The sequence below is a fragment of the Solanum lycopersicum genome, chromosome 4 (genome assembly GCF_036512215.1).
Source record: "Solanum lycopersicum chromosome 4, SLM_r2.1".
Lineage (NCBI taxonomy): Eukaryota > Viridiplantae > Streptophyta > Magnoliopsida > Solanales > Solanaceae > Solanum > Solanum lycopersicum.
The window spans coordinates 43718423-43738002 of record NC_090803.1 but is presented as its reverse complement, the minus strand read 5'-3'; the positions used below and the strand labels follow the sequence as shown (position 1 = coordinate 43738002).

Here is a 19580-nt window from a genome sequence, read left to right as displayed (position 1 = left end):
ATGGTTGTAACTATCATATTTGGGCAGTAAGGATGGAAACATATCTAGATGCCATGGATATGTGGGAGGCAGTCGAAGAAGATTATGAAGTTCCTCTATTGCCTAACAATCCTACTATGCCCCAGATCAAAAACCATAAAGACAGGAAAACCAAAAATCAAAGGCAATTTATTTTCAGCAGTATCTTCTTCAATCTTCATTCGAATTATGTCTCTAAAGTCAGCAAAAGCCATATGGGATTATCTCAAGGCAGAATACGAAGGGGATGAAAGGATCATAGGTATGCAAGTGCTAAATTTTATAAGAGATTTCTAGATGCAGAAGATGAAAGAAACTGAAACCATCAAAGATTACTTTGAAAGGCTCTTGAACATAGCAAACAGGGTAAGATTGCTTGGTTCCGTGTTTAATGATAAACGTATTGTTAAAAAGATTTTGGTAACTGTGCTGGAAAGATTTGAAGCAACCATAACTACTTTGGAAAACACAAAGGATCTGTCCAAGATCACCTTCGCAGAGTTATTGAATGCTTTGCAAGCAAAAGAACAACGAAGAGTCATGAGAGAAGAAGGAAATACAGAGGGAGCATTGTTTGCCAAGCCTCAAGATGGAGGCAAAAACAAAAAGAAGAAGAACAAGAAGAATGGCGAAGGCATTTCAACAAGTACTACCAAAGGAAAAACTTGACTCTCAAAGAAAAGTTATCCTCCTTGTAAGCATTATGTAACAAGAAAGGTCATCCACCATATAAATGTTGGAGAAGGCCTGATGCTAAATGTAGTAAATGCAATCAATTTGGGCATGAAGCTGTCATTTGCAAGAACAATGGTCAGCAACAAGAAGTAGAGGCTAAAATTGTTGAAGGTGAGGAGTAAGATCAACTCTTTGTTGCTACATGTTTTTCAAGTAGATCATCTAGTGAGTGTTGGCTGATTGATAGTGGATGCACTAATCATATGACAAATGACATGTCTCTCTTCAAGGAATTGAAGCCCACAACCATTACTAAATTCAGAATAGGTAATGACGACCATCTTCCTGTAAGAGGGAAAGGAACCATTGGTATTCCAAATAATTTAGGTACTAAAACAATTTCTGATGTGCTTTATGTACCTGCCATAGATCAAAACTTGCTTAGTGTTGGTCAATTGATGGAAAAAGGCTACGAGTTAAATTTTGAAGATAATCATTGCTTGATCAAGGATGCTTCATATCAAGAAATGTTTTAAAGTAAGATTGAGAGGCAAAAGTTTCTCATTAGATCCATTTGAGGAAAAGCATGTTGTTTTTACAACAAAAGAAAGTGTTGCAGAAGTTTGGCACAAGAGACTCGGACACTATCACTATGAAGGGTTGGTTAAAATGCAAAAAATGAAAATAGTTAAGGATTTGCCTATTTTAGAAGTACATTCTTCAAATTGTCTTGCGTGTCAATATGGAAAACAAAGCAGACTACCATTTCCAAAGACAACTTGGAGAGCCTCGAACAAATTGCAACGAATTCATACTGATATAGCAGGACCTCAAAGGACTCCTTCACTAAAAGGTAGTCTTTGCTATATCATTTTTGTAGATGATCTAACCCGCATGTGCTGGATTTATTATCTCAAGCATCAGTCAGAGGCTTCTAATGTTTTTCAGAAGTTCAAAGCAAAAGTAGAAAATGAAGCCAACTGTAAAATTCAGTCTGTAAGAACAGATAATGGAAAGGAATACACTTCTTACCAGTTCGACATGTTATGTGAGGAAGCAGGGATTCATCATTAGCTTCCTACTCCCTATACTCCACAACAAAATGGAGTAAGCGAGAGAAGAAACAGATACATTATGGAGATGACTAGATGCATGTTGCACGAGGAGAACTTGCCAAATTTTTTTTGGGCAGAGGCAGAAAATACATCAGTTTTTCTTCAAAATAGGCTTCCCATAAAGGCAGTGAAAGACCGAACTCCATTTGAAGCTTGGTATGGATTTAAACCATCGCTAAATTTTCTTAAAGTGTTTGGTTGTCTCTGTTTTTCCTACATTCCTCAGGTTAAACGAGATAAACAATATAAAAAATCTGTCCCAGACATTTTTATTGGATATAGTTTAGTTTCAAAGGCATATAAAATCTTTCAACCACAAACTGAAAATATAATCTTTAGTAGAGATGTGAATTTTATAGAGAATGAAGACTGGTGTGGAAAGACTCGAAGAGATTTGTCCTTAACACGTCTGACAAAGCAGAAAAGTCTCCTACCAAGTTTTTTGAGAAGAAAATATCACTCTCACGGCAGGATGAAATGGTGGATCATTTACCAGTCAAAGGTACTCGACAACTCAGAGATATATACCAGAGATGCAATGTAGCAGTATGTGAACCTGCTGGGTACAATGAATCCAAAAATGATGAAAATGGGTTGCTGCAATGAAAGAAGAGTTGTTTATGATTGAGAAAAACATGATTTGGGAGCTTCTTGATCAACTTGAAGACAGAAAGATAATTGGGTTGAAATTGGTCTTTAGAACCAAGCTAAATGTAGATGATTCAGTGAATAAGCATAAAACAAGACTTGTAGTTAAGGCGTATGCTCAAATTTTTGGTGTGGATTATTTTGATACATTTGCACCAGTAGCTAGGCTTGACACGATCATGTTACTTCTTGCTCTTGTTGCATAGTTGGGTTGGAAAGTGTATCAGATGGATGTCAAATCAGCATTCCTTAATGGCTTTCTACAGGAAGAAATTTATGTTGAGCAACCTGGAGGCTTTGTGAAGAAAGGAAATGAGGACAAAGTTTATAGGTTAAGAAAGACACTTTATGGACTTAAACAGGCACCAAGGGCCTGGTATGGTCGAATAGATCGCCATTTACTTGGCTTAGGCTTTGAAAAGAGTATTAGAATCTACTCTTTATGTTAAACATCATGGCATTGATATTCTTGTTGTGTCTATATATGTGGATGATGCACTAATTACAGGAAGCAATACAAGGGCATATCGAGGATTTCAAGCAAGAAATGATGCAAGCCTTTGAGATGACTGATCTTGGTCTAATGTCTTATTTTCTTGGTGTGGAAATCAACCAGGGACAGGATGAAATTTTCATTTGCTAGAAGAAATATGCCAAGGAAATTCTCAAGAAATTCAACATGGAAGATTGCAAGGAGATGTGTTGGCTTTATGATGTCACTTGTTCTGACAGTGGTGGAACAACTTAGTCTGTGTAGTTTATGTGTCTTTTCTTTAATCTTCAACTAGTTGGTGCATGCTTATTATGTTGCACGACCAATCTGTTGCGGTTTTTATTATGTGCAAGGTTTCTCAATTATTTTCCCTGTCTTCTTTCTGAATCAACCACTCAAATGCTCATTAGGACTTGAATATATTCTGTTGTCCTTTGGGTTCTGGGCATTTAATGGTGCTCTCTGCTACATCTCTAGTTGGTCTTCAAGTTATTACATCACATTTATATATATCTTCTTTTTTATCTCATGATAAGGTAAATATTTTTATAAAATGTTGGGAACAATTCTAGTATACAAGTAGCATACCTAAAACTAGAGAATGTACAAAAGATATGATACTCTATGAAATACAACCAATCTTCTACACAAATTAGAACCTTTCGGCTGCAATGTTGTCAGTGTCATTTAGTATCAAGTCATCAACCTAGTCCATATCTTTATTCAAATAGTTGTACTTTCGAGTGCCTTGTCCAGTTAGTTGCTTCTCGGATAGTCTCATGTGTGTTTATTGTATTCGGTATACCAACCTGCACCTACCTGCTTAGTTTTATCCAGTTCCTTGCTTCACTTCTAGATTGTTTGCATTTCAAACTAAATCCTGTTATATAGTTCGCTGCCCAATGAGTAAGAGTTTCATAGCTCTTGGTTTGTCAAGCTACTTATGGGTAAGAAATTTATACCTTAGAGCTACATTTCAAAATTTGCAGGCTCGACCATTGTTCAAAGACCGTAGAAAGTTCTCACAAATGGCTGATCTAGAGCTTCAAGGTCAGTATCCAGTTAGAGGCTTGTATCAAGCTCTTGCAGTAGCTGCAATGTGTGTCCAGGAGCAGCCCAACATGTGCCCTCTAATAGCAGACGTGGTTACAGCCCTTAACTATCTTGCCTCCCAGAAGTACGACTCTTGAACTCAGCCAGTCCAAAGGCATCACACAGGTCCGTCAACTCCGAGAACAAGAAGGGACTTATGATTGTTGCAGTGGATGGTAATTAGCAGACATTGGAATTTGACGAGTACATGGTTGTTCTCAGCAAAATATGCCACTTTGCTTTAATTTTCTCTTGGGAATTCTTTTAGGTACCCTTTTCTTTTTTCTCATTTTACTTTGTAGATAATGTAAATTAGAGAGCCAATTGGCAGTTGGACAGTAGTGATGAAAACTTGTTTGTAGAGTCCTCTCATATGATAATATTATTGTATTATGAAAAAAATTAAAAAGCAGGAAAAACACTGGTATTGCTTATTTTAGTGTGTTTTGCTAATTTCTGCAAGAGGAGTTATTCATTTAAAGGATTTGCCAACTCACTACACAACCAAATCGTATGTCACCGTCTTATTATCAATTTCTTACCTTTGCCAACTACAATTGATAAAAACATTCTACTATTCTATTCTTTTGCTCAAAATAGAAAATTTTTCTTCTACTTCGACATAGGAATGGCAATACGGCGGGGTAGATGCAGGACGGTTTTAAGGCTATGTAGGGTGGGGCGATTTAAGGTTTTGCGCGGCAGTTTGGAGTGTGTTTTTCAAAAACTAATGCGGGTCGGGGCAAGTTGCGACTTCAAACTCAATTTTAACTTTTTTACATGAGTGATAAAACATTATTTATCAAGATAAATCCACTAAAATATTCAAGATAGTAATAAAAATGATTAATTAAACTAATACAATTTCTTACGTGCTTCCCAAATAAGCTCTAAATAAAAAATTTGGTTCCTTTTTCTTAAGACCCTATTCCTTCAATCATGAGATAGAAAGATTGAGCAAGTATTCTTTTTCACGTCATTTGGTTTGAAGAATACAAAGTAGGAAAAATTACACAAATAAGCAAATATGTAGTATGTATTTACGATAAATCACTGTTATTCAAATAATTATAATTCATAGTTTTAAGTATGGTTTTATAACAAATTTCTCTCCCTCTCTCCCTTGACTCTCCTCTCACTGCCCCCTCTCTTGCCCTTGCCAATAAGAAGAAATTCATTCAAATGTATTATGTATCAATTAGATTATTTTGGAAAAATGTACAAGTACCTCTCTAGACTATGACCGAACTCCTAGAGACACCTTAACTAAGGTTCTATTACTCCATGAACTTTTTTTTAATACATCTTTTGTCTTACGTGACAGTTTTTTCCAAACTACTCACTTAGCTTCATACTAGAGATGCATGGCCCACGCTAATATTTAATATTTCACATTTTTATGTGATGGATACTTTCTAACACATGATTAAGTTGAAAGGAAAAACATAAAGCCAGCACTGCCACAGTAATGTAAAAGTACATTGAGTAAGTATTTAAGTTAGAATGTCTTGGTAGGCAATAATAGGCATTCCACATATGCAAAACAAAATTACACAAGTAGTACCTATTAAAACTAAGCTTATCCAATCAGATTCAACAGAAACACCTTGATTGTTCAATCTCTTGAACAAAAAGCGGAAATTGATAAATGAAATTGTAGCAGAAGTACAAAGGCATACACCTTTTTTCTCATACAAATCAGATTTTAATCTGGTAATAATTAATTGGATCTTCTCTAACAAAGAAACATGAAACTAAAGTGAGGTGACACAATCACTCTCAAAAGGAAACATGGAGATGCCAATTATTCTTGAATTTCTCATCAGATGTCTTTTTTTGTTAAAAATATCTAGTGAAGTGGCAGATGTCGAGAAGAGTCAGTTGCATTCTGTCCTAGTTGATAAATTCAATTTGTTGTAATGTCATAAATGAATCATATGTCATGACTTGATAATAACATAACAGAGAAATTCCTGTAAAAGCAAAGCAATAAATTACAAAATCATAAAACATTACACATATCATGCATCATACTATTAAATTTTTGCTTCCATCATCTCATAATCATTCATGTACTATTATTTCTTACTCTATCATGACATAGATCTAGAAAATTTTACAATGTCACCTACAACGTATAAACTTCAGAAGTGTAACTTTTACTATTTGGTCCTAGAACATATAAACTATGCAAAGAGCACAAAATAAACACCAAACAAAATAAAAATCATATTTGTAGCAAAAGTATACTCACGGCAGAGCTTCTTATTGTAAGCTTAAAAGGAGTTGAATTAGTTTAACGATAGTATAGGTTGTATGTAAATTTGTACAAGAAATGTGTCATCACTCCTACAGAGGTAAAAACTATTAAATCATCATAATAAGAATATTGGCAACACCAATTGTACATGATAGATACTTATCTTTGCAGCAAAAAAAATTATCTTGGATAATATTTCTTCTTTTGAAAGCAGTAGAAAATTTAATCGACTTGTTGCACGCTAAAGTCGACTGCCTGACTCAATAGGAAAGCTAGAAATTTCCATATCCTCTTTTCCTTCTTAGTAGTTAAGTCATGCATACAATCATAAATTCAAAGCTGAATCAATATTTGAAATCCTTTTCCGTACGATTTTAAAAAATAAAAGGTCTCATATTATGTTGATACCTACTATGTTCCATGAAATAGTTGAATGAAGAATCTTATTATATGGAGAGGGAATAAATATCGTACTTTGAAAATTTCCAACCAATAGGCAGGGAGTCAATTTAGTCGTCCAGTCTATACATAATAATATACAGGTAAGGAGAAGAACTAAAGTAGCAAACTTACCAGTAAAGGGTGTAGCAATCAAACTACTCTTTTTCCTGTTCCTAAGGTGACACCACCAGTTATAATGTTGAGCAGCTGAAAAGATTTCGAGATATTGCTAGAAAAAAATAATTTCAAAGGTCTACACTTACTTCAAGAATTCCATCGCTTTCATCGTCCCTATGTTCCCCCCGTGTGGCGACATGGGGGCGAAAAAAGGAAAGAGAGGGATGGGGTTTCTCTCGCTTTTGACCGGGTGCCTCATTGCCATCACTGTGATTCAAGATTTGATATGGCTTGATAAAAATTTCATCATGTTCTATTAAACCATGAAACTTGTAGCCAATACATTTGTTAGAAACATGTGATAGAAGGTATCCAATTTGAGAAGAGATGGGGAGAAACAAACATCAAATAATCGAAGAAATCTAAGGCAATTATGTTGGCATTGCCAAAGAAGGCTTCAAACAAAATATAATAAATGTCTTAGAAAACACAAATGTATCGGGGAGATGCTTAAGAAAACTACATACTCCAGAGGTGTTTTCATCAACATATTCTTTCCTCTATGTTAATGCTACTACATTTTTCACATCAACTCCATGAAAATTTAAATGACTTTAAATACAATTATGGATGAATGATTTGTAGAATTAAAAGCAGAGCATATCATATCACCTATCAATGTGAAAATACTGAATCAAGGTGAATAAAAACATATTAAATGTAAGATTTGTATCACCATAGAACACATAAATGACCAACTATATCCAATTATGTCTTTCTGTTCTAGGGAACATGAACCTAACCCGGAAACTTGAGGGTAGAACTTCCTCAGAGGACAAACAACATGGAAACTTCACCGATCTTACACAACAATTCCGGACTTAGATGATAGTAATTTTTCTTTTTACCTTTTCTTCCCTCATTTATATTTTCAACAATTGGAACATTTCAGGAGTTAATTGGGTCAATTAGAAAAGTTGCCAAGAATATGCTTAAAGATTCAAGCTTTTGAAGAGTTACATTTTTTTCCTCTTTTTGGGTTACCACGTTTCCACAGATTAGAAATAGCATGTCAAATTTTATCACAATAATTTCTTCCTCTTCCTTAAAAAGCACTCAGATATCCAAAAAAAAATTATCTCGACTATCATCATCATCATTTTATAAATTCATTCTTTCAATCCTTAGGCCTATTGATACTCATCAAAATAACCAAAGTTATGATTCATCTCTAAATTAGAGCAAGTTTATAAAATTCCCCCTATGCTTTATGCCTCTTTTACCTTCAAATAAATATCATAGCAATTATTAATACATATACTTACAAAAAAAAAACTGCTCCATCCGGTACAATTTATTTGTCTTACTTTCCTTTTAGTCCAAAAAGAATGTCTCTTTCCTTTGTTAAGCAACTCTTCAATTTCAATTTTTTACTTAAAACCACAAGATTAGAGTACATTTTGGTCCAATTGACATAACTTTTAATTAGACGACAAGATTCAAAATTCTTTTATATTTTGTTGAACTTTGTGCCAAGTCAAAATAGGATAAATAAATTGAAACGCGGACAGCGAGACCGAAAAGGTGAACTATTGTTACATGTAAATAGATGTATTTTCAGCTTAGACAAACACTATTGAATACCATGTAATAGTGAAACAATTGTGACCTTTTAAGTTAGAATCTATGACATCTAATATATGATTTCGATCATCCCTATAATTTTAGCTTCAGTGTTTAGAACAAATTTTACCAACTTGTTCAAGTAATAGTTTAAGACTTTTAAGATGATTGAAGTGTATATGCATTTCTGTAAATTACTACCTAGCGATTACATTAGTGAAATTAGAGACCAATTAAAAGTCTTAGGCTCTCAAGCCATAAACTACCATCAGATATCCATCAACAGGAAATTTGATACTTTGAAAAAGTGAGAAAAACAGGGAGAAGTCATGAAGATAGTTCAGAATCTAGCCCAAAAACAGCAAAAAGGATAGATCCTGCCAACTTCCTTCAAGGCATGCAACACTCGTCATTTTCTTTGTCGAACATTCCTGTTGCAAGTAGTGCTCAATTTGTTAAAGTAAAAGTCATACATTCTATTCTACTTTTTTGGTGGACACAAAATACTTGAGATGTATACAAACTTTCAGCAAAACAAGAAGCAACCCAATTTTTTGGGGTTACTATAAACAATGAAAGTACAGTCTCACCAATACAAAGAGCTAAGACAAACACCAAGATAGAGATATACAGAAAAAAGGTGACAAAATTTGAGAGCCACAAAAGCAAAAAAGATTGTAATAGAATTATCATAATTTGATCATGGACAGAGTCGAACATGAGCAAGTATAATGTTATATACTAAAGGAAAAATTTAAAAAAAAAAAAAAACCTCTTACAATCAAATCAGAGAAGATTAAACATAGTCAAAGAATGTAATCTGTATTGAAACCGCACACCAACTTACCCTATGAGAAATGGAGATATTTTTGAATATGAAGTTTCTACATTTGATGGATCAAAACAACACCAAATTAAATTTAAATTCAGTGCATGCAACACACACAAAGACCGAATAGATCAGCAAATTGAACCAAAAAAACAAACCATTCGAATAATAAGTAGACAAAATAAGACCTAAAATCAAATCCAAAAAATAAAATCAGAAGTACCCCTTAAATGACCACAAATTCAGTACACGTGGTTTGCTTATAATTTTGAAGTACTATTCACAAAGCTTTTCGCTACAACAAATGATAGCCGTAAGACTGGTCAACGGACCGGAATCGGTTCATTGGACCGGAACAAATTGGTATCGGATTGGAACGGAACCTGTTGACCGGTATCGGAATGAATCTGACAGGAATTATCGGAATAAATAATCGGTTCCGTCTTGTTTCACTATATATTGGGATGGAACCGGAACGGACCGGGATGGAACGGGACGGGATAAGCGATATTTTTTGGGATTACCAAAATATAATTTTTATTTTTATTTTTCTAAGTATAAATTAATAGTTTTTAAATTTATACTATAATTTTTTACTTGAGTTTATTTTAAAGATATTTTATAATTTTTTTTGTTGTTGTTAAGTTTGCAAGTAAAGTTTAATAAAGTTTTCAAAATTTAAATCTTTGGAAGTTTATACTTTATAAGTTATTACTTATATTCATTAATATTTATTTTATAAGTTATATTTATAATTTGTGTCTTGTAAATATTAAATAAAATATAAAGTATGAAATATAATTTATAGAAAATATAAATATAAATTATATAAAATATAAAAAAAATTAATATATATTAATTAAAGAGGATTGGAATTGGACTGGACCGGAACCGAAACCGGGATGAACCGGTACCGGTATACCGATACGAAATCACGGTTTCATCCCATTCCGTGTACCGGTTCAGACTATCCCGTCCCGTCCCGTAGGCAATCGAAACGGGATGAACCGGAACAATACCGGTACATCCCGTTCCGTTGACCAGTCTTAGTCCAACCCTTGTTCACTTTTATATTAAATATTAAAAAAAAGAAATAAAAGGGTAATATATTAGTATTTGTTTTCATTTATTTTTTCTTTAACGCCCCTCGAGAAACATGAATAATATGTGTATTTTTACTGATTTATTTTTTATGGCTTAAATATATTTTTATCTTTATGTTCTTGATTTGTAAACATCAAAATTGATAATGAAAGAACATTTTTGGTATTTTGCAATATTTATATTTTTGAAAAAATTGAAGGGAAATATGGGGAAAATTAGAGTAATTTTACCTTAATTTTGTAAATTGACAATTAATTTGTAAAAATCGTACTATTACACATTAGTGTCACGTTATTTGTAATTACTAATATTTTCTTCCTCAAAATAAATGGTGTTTCTTTTTTTCTTTTTTTTTTTTGCTTAAAAAAATATTGTCTTATTCTATAATCAAGAACATGTTAATAATGTTCTTCCAATTTTATTGATATTTAAATAAATATAAAAGAACTATATATATTTATTTGTAAATTGACAACTAATTTAAAATAATCACATGAGTACGAATTAGAGTCACACTAATAATTACTACTATTTGCTTCATTACAAAATAAGTGGTTTTTTACTTCTACTCTTTTTATTTTAAAGTAAAATTTGTTTTACATAACAAAAAACACATTAATGTTCTTTCAATTTTACTATTTTTTGAATTATCGTAAAACAGAGCTTCATGCATTTATTTTTGTACGTCGATAACTAATGTGGAATAATGGTAAGAGTACTAATTAGTGTCACAGTATTAATTTTTATTTTTTCTTTATTTTAAAATAAATGATATTTTAACTTTTTATCTTTTGTTTGCTATAAAATAAAATTAGTTTTACATAATCAAGAACATGCTAAAAATGTTCTTCCAATTTTATCGTTATATAAATAATAATAAAAAGCTACATATATTTATCTAAAGTAAATTAGAAAAAGATTCTTCTCACTTTTTAGGAATACTTAATTTCCTCAAGAGGTGTGTTCAAGCTAAAAATATCATTTATTTTAAGATGAAGGACAACATTATACGTGGGTATCGTATTTTTAGTATACGATGTTGTGAAATAGTCGTTGTATAAATTAAAAGAAAAGAGCTACATATATTTATTTTTTAAATTAACAACTTAATTATAATAATCATAGCAGTACTTATTAGAATCACGTTATTAATTACTACTATTTCTTTCATTTTAAAATAAGTGGTGTTTTACTTCTTCTTTATTTGTATTAAAATAAATTTACATACACGATAATAATGTTCTTCCAATTTTATCATTTTTTGGATTGTTTTTTAAAAAAAAGAGCTATATGCATTTATTTTGTACACTGAAAATTAATTTAGAATAATCTTAGGAATACTAATTATTATCACGTTATTAGTTACTAACTTTTTCATTTCAAAATAAGTGGTGTTTTAACATTCTGTGTTTGTTATAAAAGTAAATTCACAATGAAGAACATGTTAATAATGTTTTTTTTCAGCTTTATCATTAATTAAATAATAAAAAAGAGCTACATGTATTTATCAAAAGTAAATTAAAAAATGCATCTCACTTTTTAGGAACAGTTAATTTCCTTAAGAGTTGTAAACAAGCTAAAAACACCACTTATTTTAAAATGAAGAGCTATTGTGCTATACTTTTTTTTAATTATTATTACTAGTTTCACAACACGTATGTTGCACATGTATATCATTTTTAAAATATGTGTTATAAAATAGTCGTTATTTAAATAAAAAGGAAGAGCCACATATATTTATTTTATAAATTGACAACAAATTTGGAATAATCAGAGAAGTACTAATTAGTGTCATGTTATTAATTACTACTATTTCCTCTATTTCAAAATAAGTGGTGTTTTACTTCTTTTTTTGTTTTAAAATAAAATTTGTTTTACATAATAATAGACACATTGATAATGTTCTTCCAATTTTATCGATTTTTTGAAAAAAGTAAATCGAACAAGAGATATATCGATTTTTTTTATGCATTGACAAATTAATTTGAAATAATCATAGAAGTACTAATTAGTGTCACGTTATTAATTACTTTTTTTTCTCAATTTCAAAATAAGTGGTGTTTTAACGTCTTATTTTATGTCTGTTATAAGATAAAATTCATTTTACATAATCAAGATGTAACATCTCGTAACTCGTAATAGCCAAGAATAAGCTAAGAAACCAAAAATTATCATTTTTGAAAAGAATAGAAAAAATCTTGAAAATTTGCCGAAGTGTAAGAAGTCAGTTTTGATAAACGCCTATAACTTCTAGCTCAGGATGAGCTAGAGTTAGTTCTTTATATGGGGCCTTGGAAATATCTTTCCAACGACGCTGCGTTTGCACGATTTCGATATCGTATGAGGGAGATATGCATTTTGGAAGTTGGATTGTTGAAGAGAGGAAAGTCCAATTTCGATTTTAGTAAGGGCAAACTTGTCTTTCCGCTCATCTATTTTCTAATCCGTTTTAAGGGTTTATTTGGGGTTAAAATAAATTGGAAATTTAGAATAGAAATGTTGTTTACACTTAGGGCTTGGAGAAGAGAAAAGAGAAGAAGGAAAAAAGGGAGAAAAGATCAAGAATTCATCAAGAACGCCAGGATTTTCAAGTGGAATTCGTCGGGGGTGATCAATAATAAGGTATGTGAGTAGATTGATGATGAAAAGTGAAGTTCTTGAAGAACATTATTGAAATCTTGTTGGTTGAGTTGTTGCATGCCTTTAGTTGATTTGATTCGTGTTTTCAGGTTGTTTCTCGAGTTTAATCTATTGGGTATTGAGGTCATTTGTAATCCTAAGTGTTTAGGGAAATATGCATGGAAGTTTAGAAGGTTTAGAGATGAAAAATAGAGAAGAAAAGTTGAAACTCCCGTCTGACAGGCCTTGGGGCGCTGCGTCTGCCAGAGCCCTTCAGGGTAGGTTCTGTCCAACAAGCCCTAGTGCGGCGCACCAGCCAGATCCCCTCAGGACAACCTCTTTCCATCAGGCTCTGGTGTTCCACGCCTCTCAGGGAGCCAAGGACGCATGGATACTCCATTCTTTCCCCATCTTTTCGTACTAGTTCCTAAGTGATATAACCACATTTCTTAGTTGATTCCAACACTCTAAGGTACATCTAAACATCATGAAATTATCCATAAACATGATATCATGAACCTTGAATTCATAATTCAATTCAAGGAAAGTTAAGAGTAAAGTCAAATAAGTTAAGAGTCAAGTCTAAAAGTTAAAAACAAATCAAACTAAGTTCTTAAAAATTTTCAAGAGTCTTAAACAAATATTTTAATTTTGTTTTAAGGATCAAGCTACAAGTTGAGCAAAGAGTAGTGAGTTGAGTTAGAATTCTCAAAAGTTATAAAGGAACTTAGTATTTCCATAAGAGTTAAGTTACAAGTTGAGCAAAGAGTAAAAAATTAAGTTCATTTGTTAAAAGTTATGAGGGGACTAAATATTTACTAAGAGTACAAATGTTTTCACATTTTGAGAAATAAAGGAAGCTAGACTTCTAACAGAGCCTTTGGCTAGTTTTTACTAAAGACAAAACTATGATTTTCAAGAGAGCTTTTAAAAGCTAAGTTTGAATAAACTACCTCAAACCAGAGTAGAAGTTATTTTTAAAACATTGAGCTAAGTATTTTGTGAGTAGTGTTGAGCACTGATATGGGGACGCGAGTTCATATTAACTCAAGCCCCTATAAACCATATAGCCAACATGGACATATAAAGGGTCATACTTTTTAGATGATTCCTTAGTGAGTTTTAGCATAGACTAGTGGATTCACTTAGTTCAAGTCCTATGCCGATGATAAGGTATAGGACGATTGTCTTGCAATGTGAGGTAAGACGTTGTACCATCGCTTAGGCTCATAGTGATGCTTATTGGTTAGAGAATCTGTTATTTGTAGTTTTGATGATTTGACAAACTTAGGGACCTCATAAAGGTACCGGATTTTCTACTTGAGTATTGCAGGTGTATTGTTCAAAGTATTGCAGATGAAACAAAACTCAGGGACCTAATAGAGGTACCAGACTCTCATGATTATGAGCCAGTCAACTGCCAGCTGGAGATGGTGCAGAAAGTAGGTGCACACTTCCCGATGGCGTCAGAAAGTGTGACCCTTCCAACCAATGACAAAGAAGTTTAGGAAAGTGACTTGCCCATATAAAAGGCACTTTCCTAAACACTTTTCTTCAGTTTTTGCAACTTGATAAACACTTTTCAAGAACTCTTGCAAAGACAAATACAAAGCAAAGGCAGAATCATTCCTAGGACAACAGCAACATCTGGAGCTTTTCGTCTAGTTGTTTAGGAATTTATTCTCTTGTTCTTAAATTGTAAACCACTCCTAAATCTATAAAGGAATTGGTGTGTTGTGTTCAAAGTCTAGGTTGTCCAGGTGGGATAGCTTAGTGGGTAGATTGTTTTTCTACTTTGGCTTGTTGAGTAATAGAGATCTATTGTTTAACGGTAAGATTGATAACTCTTTCTTACGTTTAGTGTAATCATGTTTCTCTTTTGCTTTTGAAGATTAGTGAAAACGATTGAAAATCCTGTGAGACAGGTCGTGGTTTTACTCCCTTAAGCAAGAAGGTTTCCACGTAAAATTATTGTGTTGATTTTACTGCATTTAACTTTCTGGTAATTCTCTGAAGTAAAGTAAGGGACCTGGTCCATTACTCGTTAAGTGAAGGCATACATTCTATCAAGTGGTATCAGAGCGGACACTACCTATTTGGTTAACACCAAGGAAGTGATTTTGTTCTAAGAATGGCAGCTCCACTTAACCTCGAAGAAGGTCAGTCATCACACAGACCTCCTCGTTTCAATGGACACTTCTACAGTTGGTGGAAAGTTAGAATGCACGACTATCTCATGGCTGAAGATAGCGAGTTATGGGATATTATACTAGATGGACCCTTTGTTCCAATGATGGAAGTAAAAGATGGAGAAAGGACCATTACTGTTCCAAAGCCCAGGCAGAAATATGATGATGCTGACAAGAAAAAGATTGAAAAGGGTTTCAAAGCTAAAACTCTTTTGGTTTGTGGGATAGGACCTGATGAGTACAATAGAGTGTCAGCCTGTGAGTCTGCTAAAGAAATTTGGGATTGCTTGTTGACTGCACATGAAGGAACTGAACAAGTCAAAGAATCCAAGATTGATATGCTCACCTCACGATATGAGAACTTCAAAATGAAGGAAGGAGAAACTATACATGACATGTTCACCAAGTTTTCTTCTATTATAAATGAGCTATGAAGTTTGGGTGAACCTATAAGCATGACCAAACAAGTCAGGAAAGTGCTTCGAATTCTTCCAAAGTCTTAGGAGAGTAAAGTTGATGCCATTACTAAAGCTAAAGACTTGAAGGTGCTGACTATGGATGCCTTGATTGGCAATCTTAAAACACATGAGATGAATCGAAACTATGATTTGTCAAAAAGGGAAATCAAGAAGGACAAATCATTGATGTTGAAGTATAAATCAGATGAAGATTCAAGTGATGATGATGATATGGCATATCTCATCAGTAGATTTCAAAAGATTGTGAGAAAGAACAAAATGTATAAAAGAGGAACAAATGGGACTCGAAATGCTGCTCAAGGAGATACTTGCTACAAGTGTGGAAAATCTGGACACTTCATTAGAGAGTGTCCTTTGCTCAAGACTGAAAACAAGGAACATCAAAAACACAGGGGTGACAAAGAAAACAAAAGGGACCTGGTACTTGGAAACAGAGATCGTAAAGCTGCTGCTGATATGGTTGTCAAAAGAGCTCTTGCTGCATGGGGGGATTCTTCAAGTGATTCAGAAGATCCTGATGAGCCAAAAGATGTGTCTATGATTGCTGTGCATGAGGAGGAAATTGTCTTCAATGAAATGTTTGCTCTCATGGCACACACAGAAAATGAAGAAGAGGACAATCAGGTAACTCTTCTTGACATGAAAATTGACTTGGATAAATATTCTCTTAAGAAATTAAGAACCTTGGCAAAAGTCATGCTAGATTCTGTGATAGATTTAACATCTGAAAGAGATGCCATGAATGCTGAACTTGAAATTTTAACTGAAAACAAAGTTCAATTTGAAGAGACAATGGCAAGAATGGTGTCTCTAAAGTTTAAAAATTCTGAACTTAAGCATCAGTTGTGTCAGTTTACTGAAGAAGCTGAAAAGCTGAATGGAAAGCCAAACAGTTTGCAAGCAGAAATTCAAGAAAAATTGAAAAACTCCGAGACAAATCTCAGATTGTCATTTGAAAAGAATAAAAAATTAGAACAGGATATTGTGAAACTTAAGGAGGAACTTGAAAAATCTCTTAAGTGGACCAAATCCTCAAAACTGATGTCAAATGTGACAAATCAGAGTAATTTCAATAAGAAAGGACTAGGAAGTCTGAACATAAGTCCTCCTTATAATCCTCATAGTAAGTATGTGTTTGTGTCTGACAATTTGTTGTGTCTGCATTGTGGTAAGAATGGACATTTGAAGAATGAGTGTGTTAGCTGGAAAAACTCATGTGAAAGATACTCTAATTATACTGAAAGACAGAATGTACCAAATGAGAAACCTGGTCCTAAAGAACCTGTCTCAACTCACAGATTTTCAAAGAACAAATCTGTTCTTGCTCCTAGGTCCTTTGTTAGAAAGATTCAAAGTCTACCATATTGGACCAAGTACAATCTGATCACTCCTTTGTCTGCCTACTGGGAACTCAAGATGAAATGGGTTCCCAAGCTTAACAAGTGATTTTTGGTGCAGGTGAGTGAGAGGGGCAGCAGTCAATGTTGGTATAAGGATAGTGGCTGCTCTAAACATATGACTGGTGATGTAAAGAACTTCCTCTCACTCAAGACCCTCCAAGGTGGAGGTGTCTCATTTGGTGATGGCAAGAAGGGGTACATTTTGGGAGTTGGCAAAGTAGGAAGATCTCTTGAAGATTCAATTGACAATGTTTACCATGTGGATGTGTTGAAGTACAGCTTGCTAAGTGTGTCATAAATCTGTGACAAAGGAAATGAGGTCAAATTTACTTCTGAAAAATGCACTATGGTGAGTTTAACTACAAACAAGGTAATTCTCACTGCACACAGAAGTAAAAATATGTATGTGGCAAACTTGGAAATCTCTCATGGAGATGACTTAACATGTCTCAGTGCTCAAAATGAAAATGCTGATCTCTGGCATCGTAGGCTGGGACATGTGAGTTCATCTTTATTAAATAAGTTGATTTCAAAGGACCTGGTCCGAGGGTTGCCCAAAATGAAGTTTGCTGAAAATAAAATATGTGAAGCTTGTGTTAAAGGAAAGCAAATCAGATCATCATTCAAGCCCAAGAATCAGGTAACATCATCAAGAATCTTAGAGCTGCTTCACATGGACCTTTGTGGACCCTTGAAGATTCAAAGCAGAAATGGCAAGAAGTACATCTTGGTGATTGTTGATGACTATTCAAGATACACCTGGACGAGATTTTTGAGATCAAAGGCAGATACAGCTGATGAGCTGGTGGTGTTCTTTAAAATGATTCAAACCAAATTGAATCAAGTTGTTTGCAGCATTAGATCTGATCATGGCACAGAGTTTGAAAACTCAACATTGGATAGATTCTGTATGGAAAATGGTATAACTCACAACTTCTCTGCTCCAAGAACTCCTCAACAAAATGGAGTGGTGGAGAGAAAGAACAGAACCTTGGTGAACATTGCCAGAACTATGATTATTGAATCAAATCTTCCTCAAAGTTTCTGGGCTGAAGCTGTTAACACAGCATGTTATGTTACCAACAGGTGTCTAATAAGAGATGTGTTGAACAAGATTCCATATGAACTGCTCAACAACAGGAAGCCAATGCTGAACTATCTTAGAGCTTTTGGATGCAGATGTTTTGTGCTGAATAATGGGAAGGATGATCTGGGAAAATTTGATCCCAGAAGTGATGAAGGAGTATTTGTTGGATATTCTTCATCCAGCAAAGCCTACAGAATATTCAACAAACGAACATAATGCATTGAAGAGAGTATTCATGTTGTGTTTGATGAAAATGGAAGCTTGAAGAATGATGGATCAAATGATGATGATGATGTACTCAGAAAGCTAACATCCAAGAAGATTGAAGGTGCTGAAACTGATGCAGATCAACAACTGAATAATGATTGTGATGATCAGAATCACAGTCCACCTGAAGAGGATGCTGAGGTTGAACAGGATGATAGGGTACCTGGTACTACTCAAAACTCCTGCCAGAGTACATTAGACTCCTCAGAAGATGATGTCACTCCTGATGAAGAAGATCATGAGTATCTGCCAAATCAGTCTGCTGCAAGGTCAGGATGGAAGCATAGTTCATCACACCCTCTTGATAATCTCATTTCTCCCTTGAATTCTGGGATTCAAACTAGATCAAAAACAAGAAATCTAGTTGCATACTCAGCATTCATATCATCCATTGAGCCTAAGAATGTCAAAGAAGCATTAAGTGATGCAGACTGGATTAATTTTATGCAAGAAGAACTTCATCAGTTTGAAAGAAGTAAGGTATGGTACCTGGTTCCTCGACCTGAAGGTAGAACAATAATAGGAACCAGGTGGGTATTCAGAAACAAACTTGATGAAAATGGAGTTATTACTAGAAATAAATCCAGGCGTGCAAGGATACAATCAAGAAGAAGGAATTGACTATGATGAGACTTTTGCACCTGTTGCCAGAATTGAAGCTATTAGAATCTTAATAGCTTTTGCTGCTTTTATGGGGATCAAGCTGTATCAAATGGATGTGAAGAGTGCATTTCTGAATGGAGATCTCAAAGAGGAGGTGTATGTCAAGCAACCTCCTGGTTTCGAAGATGCAGAGCTACCAAATCATGTGTTCAGATTGAATAAGACATTATATGGTCTGAAACAAGCTCCAAGAGCTTGGTATGAAAGATTGTCAAAGTTTCTGCTGAAGAATGGTTTCAAAAGAGGCAAGATAGACAATACTTTGTTCTTACTAAAAAGAGAACAAAAATTGCTTATCCTTCAAGTTTATGTGAATGACATAATTTTTGGAGCTACTTCAGAACATCTCTGTGAAGAATTCTCATCATTAATGGGAAGGGAGTTTGAAATGAGTATGATGGGTGAGTTGACATTCTTTCTGGGGCTGCAAATCAAGCAATCATCAAATGGAACTTCAATAT

The 19580-nt window shown here is 33.8% G+C and overlaps 2 protein-coding genes and 1 long non-coding RNA gene across 3 annotated transcripts; 2 read left to right on the top strand and 1 right to left on the bottom strand.

The window, feature by feature from the left end:
- Positions 1 to 5664: 5664 nt before the first annotated feature.
- Positions 5665 to 9840, bottom strand: LOC109120132 (uncharacterized). The gene is made up of 2 exons (XR_003246521.2): positions 9330 to 9840; positions 5665 to 8913 (listed from the first exon to the last, which is right to left on the bottom strand). It is a non-coding gene; the product is annotated as an uncharacterized lncRNA (long non-coding RNA).
- Positions 9841 to 15165: 5325 nt separating this feature from the next.
- Positions 15166 to 15657, top strand: LOC138348117 (uncharacterized). Its single transcript, XM_069296728.1, has one exon. The coding sequence runs from the start codon at positions 15166 to 15168 to the stop codon at positions 15655 to 15657; it is 492 nt and encodes a 163-aa protein (XP_069152829.1).
- A 120-nt stretch (positions 15658 to 15777) lies between these two features.
- On the top strand, positions 15778 to 17400 carry LOC138348116 (uncharacterized). Its single transcript, XM_069296727.1, has 2 exons — positions 15778 to 17040; positions 17161 to 17400. The coding sequence occupies exons 1-2, from the start codon at positions 15778 to 15780 to the stop codon at positions 17398 to 17400; spliced, it is 1503 nt and encodes a 500-aa protein (XP_069152828.1).
- The last annotated feature ends 2180 nt before the right edge of the window (positions 17401 to 19580 follow it).

Coding starts and splice junctions, on each gene's coding strand:
- LOC138348117 (XM_069296728.1), top strand. CDS start 15,166: ATGGCAGCTCCACTTAACCTCGAAGAAGGTCAGTCATCACACAGACCT.
- LOC138348116 (XM_069296727.1), top strand. CDS start 15,778: ATGGATGCCTTGATTGGCAATCTTAAAACACATGAGATGAATCGAAAC. Junction 17,041..17,160: donor TTCTTGCTCCTAGGTCCTTT/GTTAGAAAGATT, acceptor TTTTTGGTGCAG/GTGAGTGAGAGGGGCAGCAG.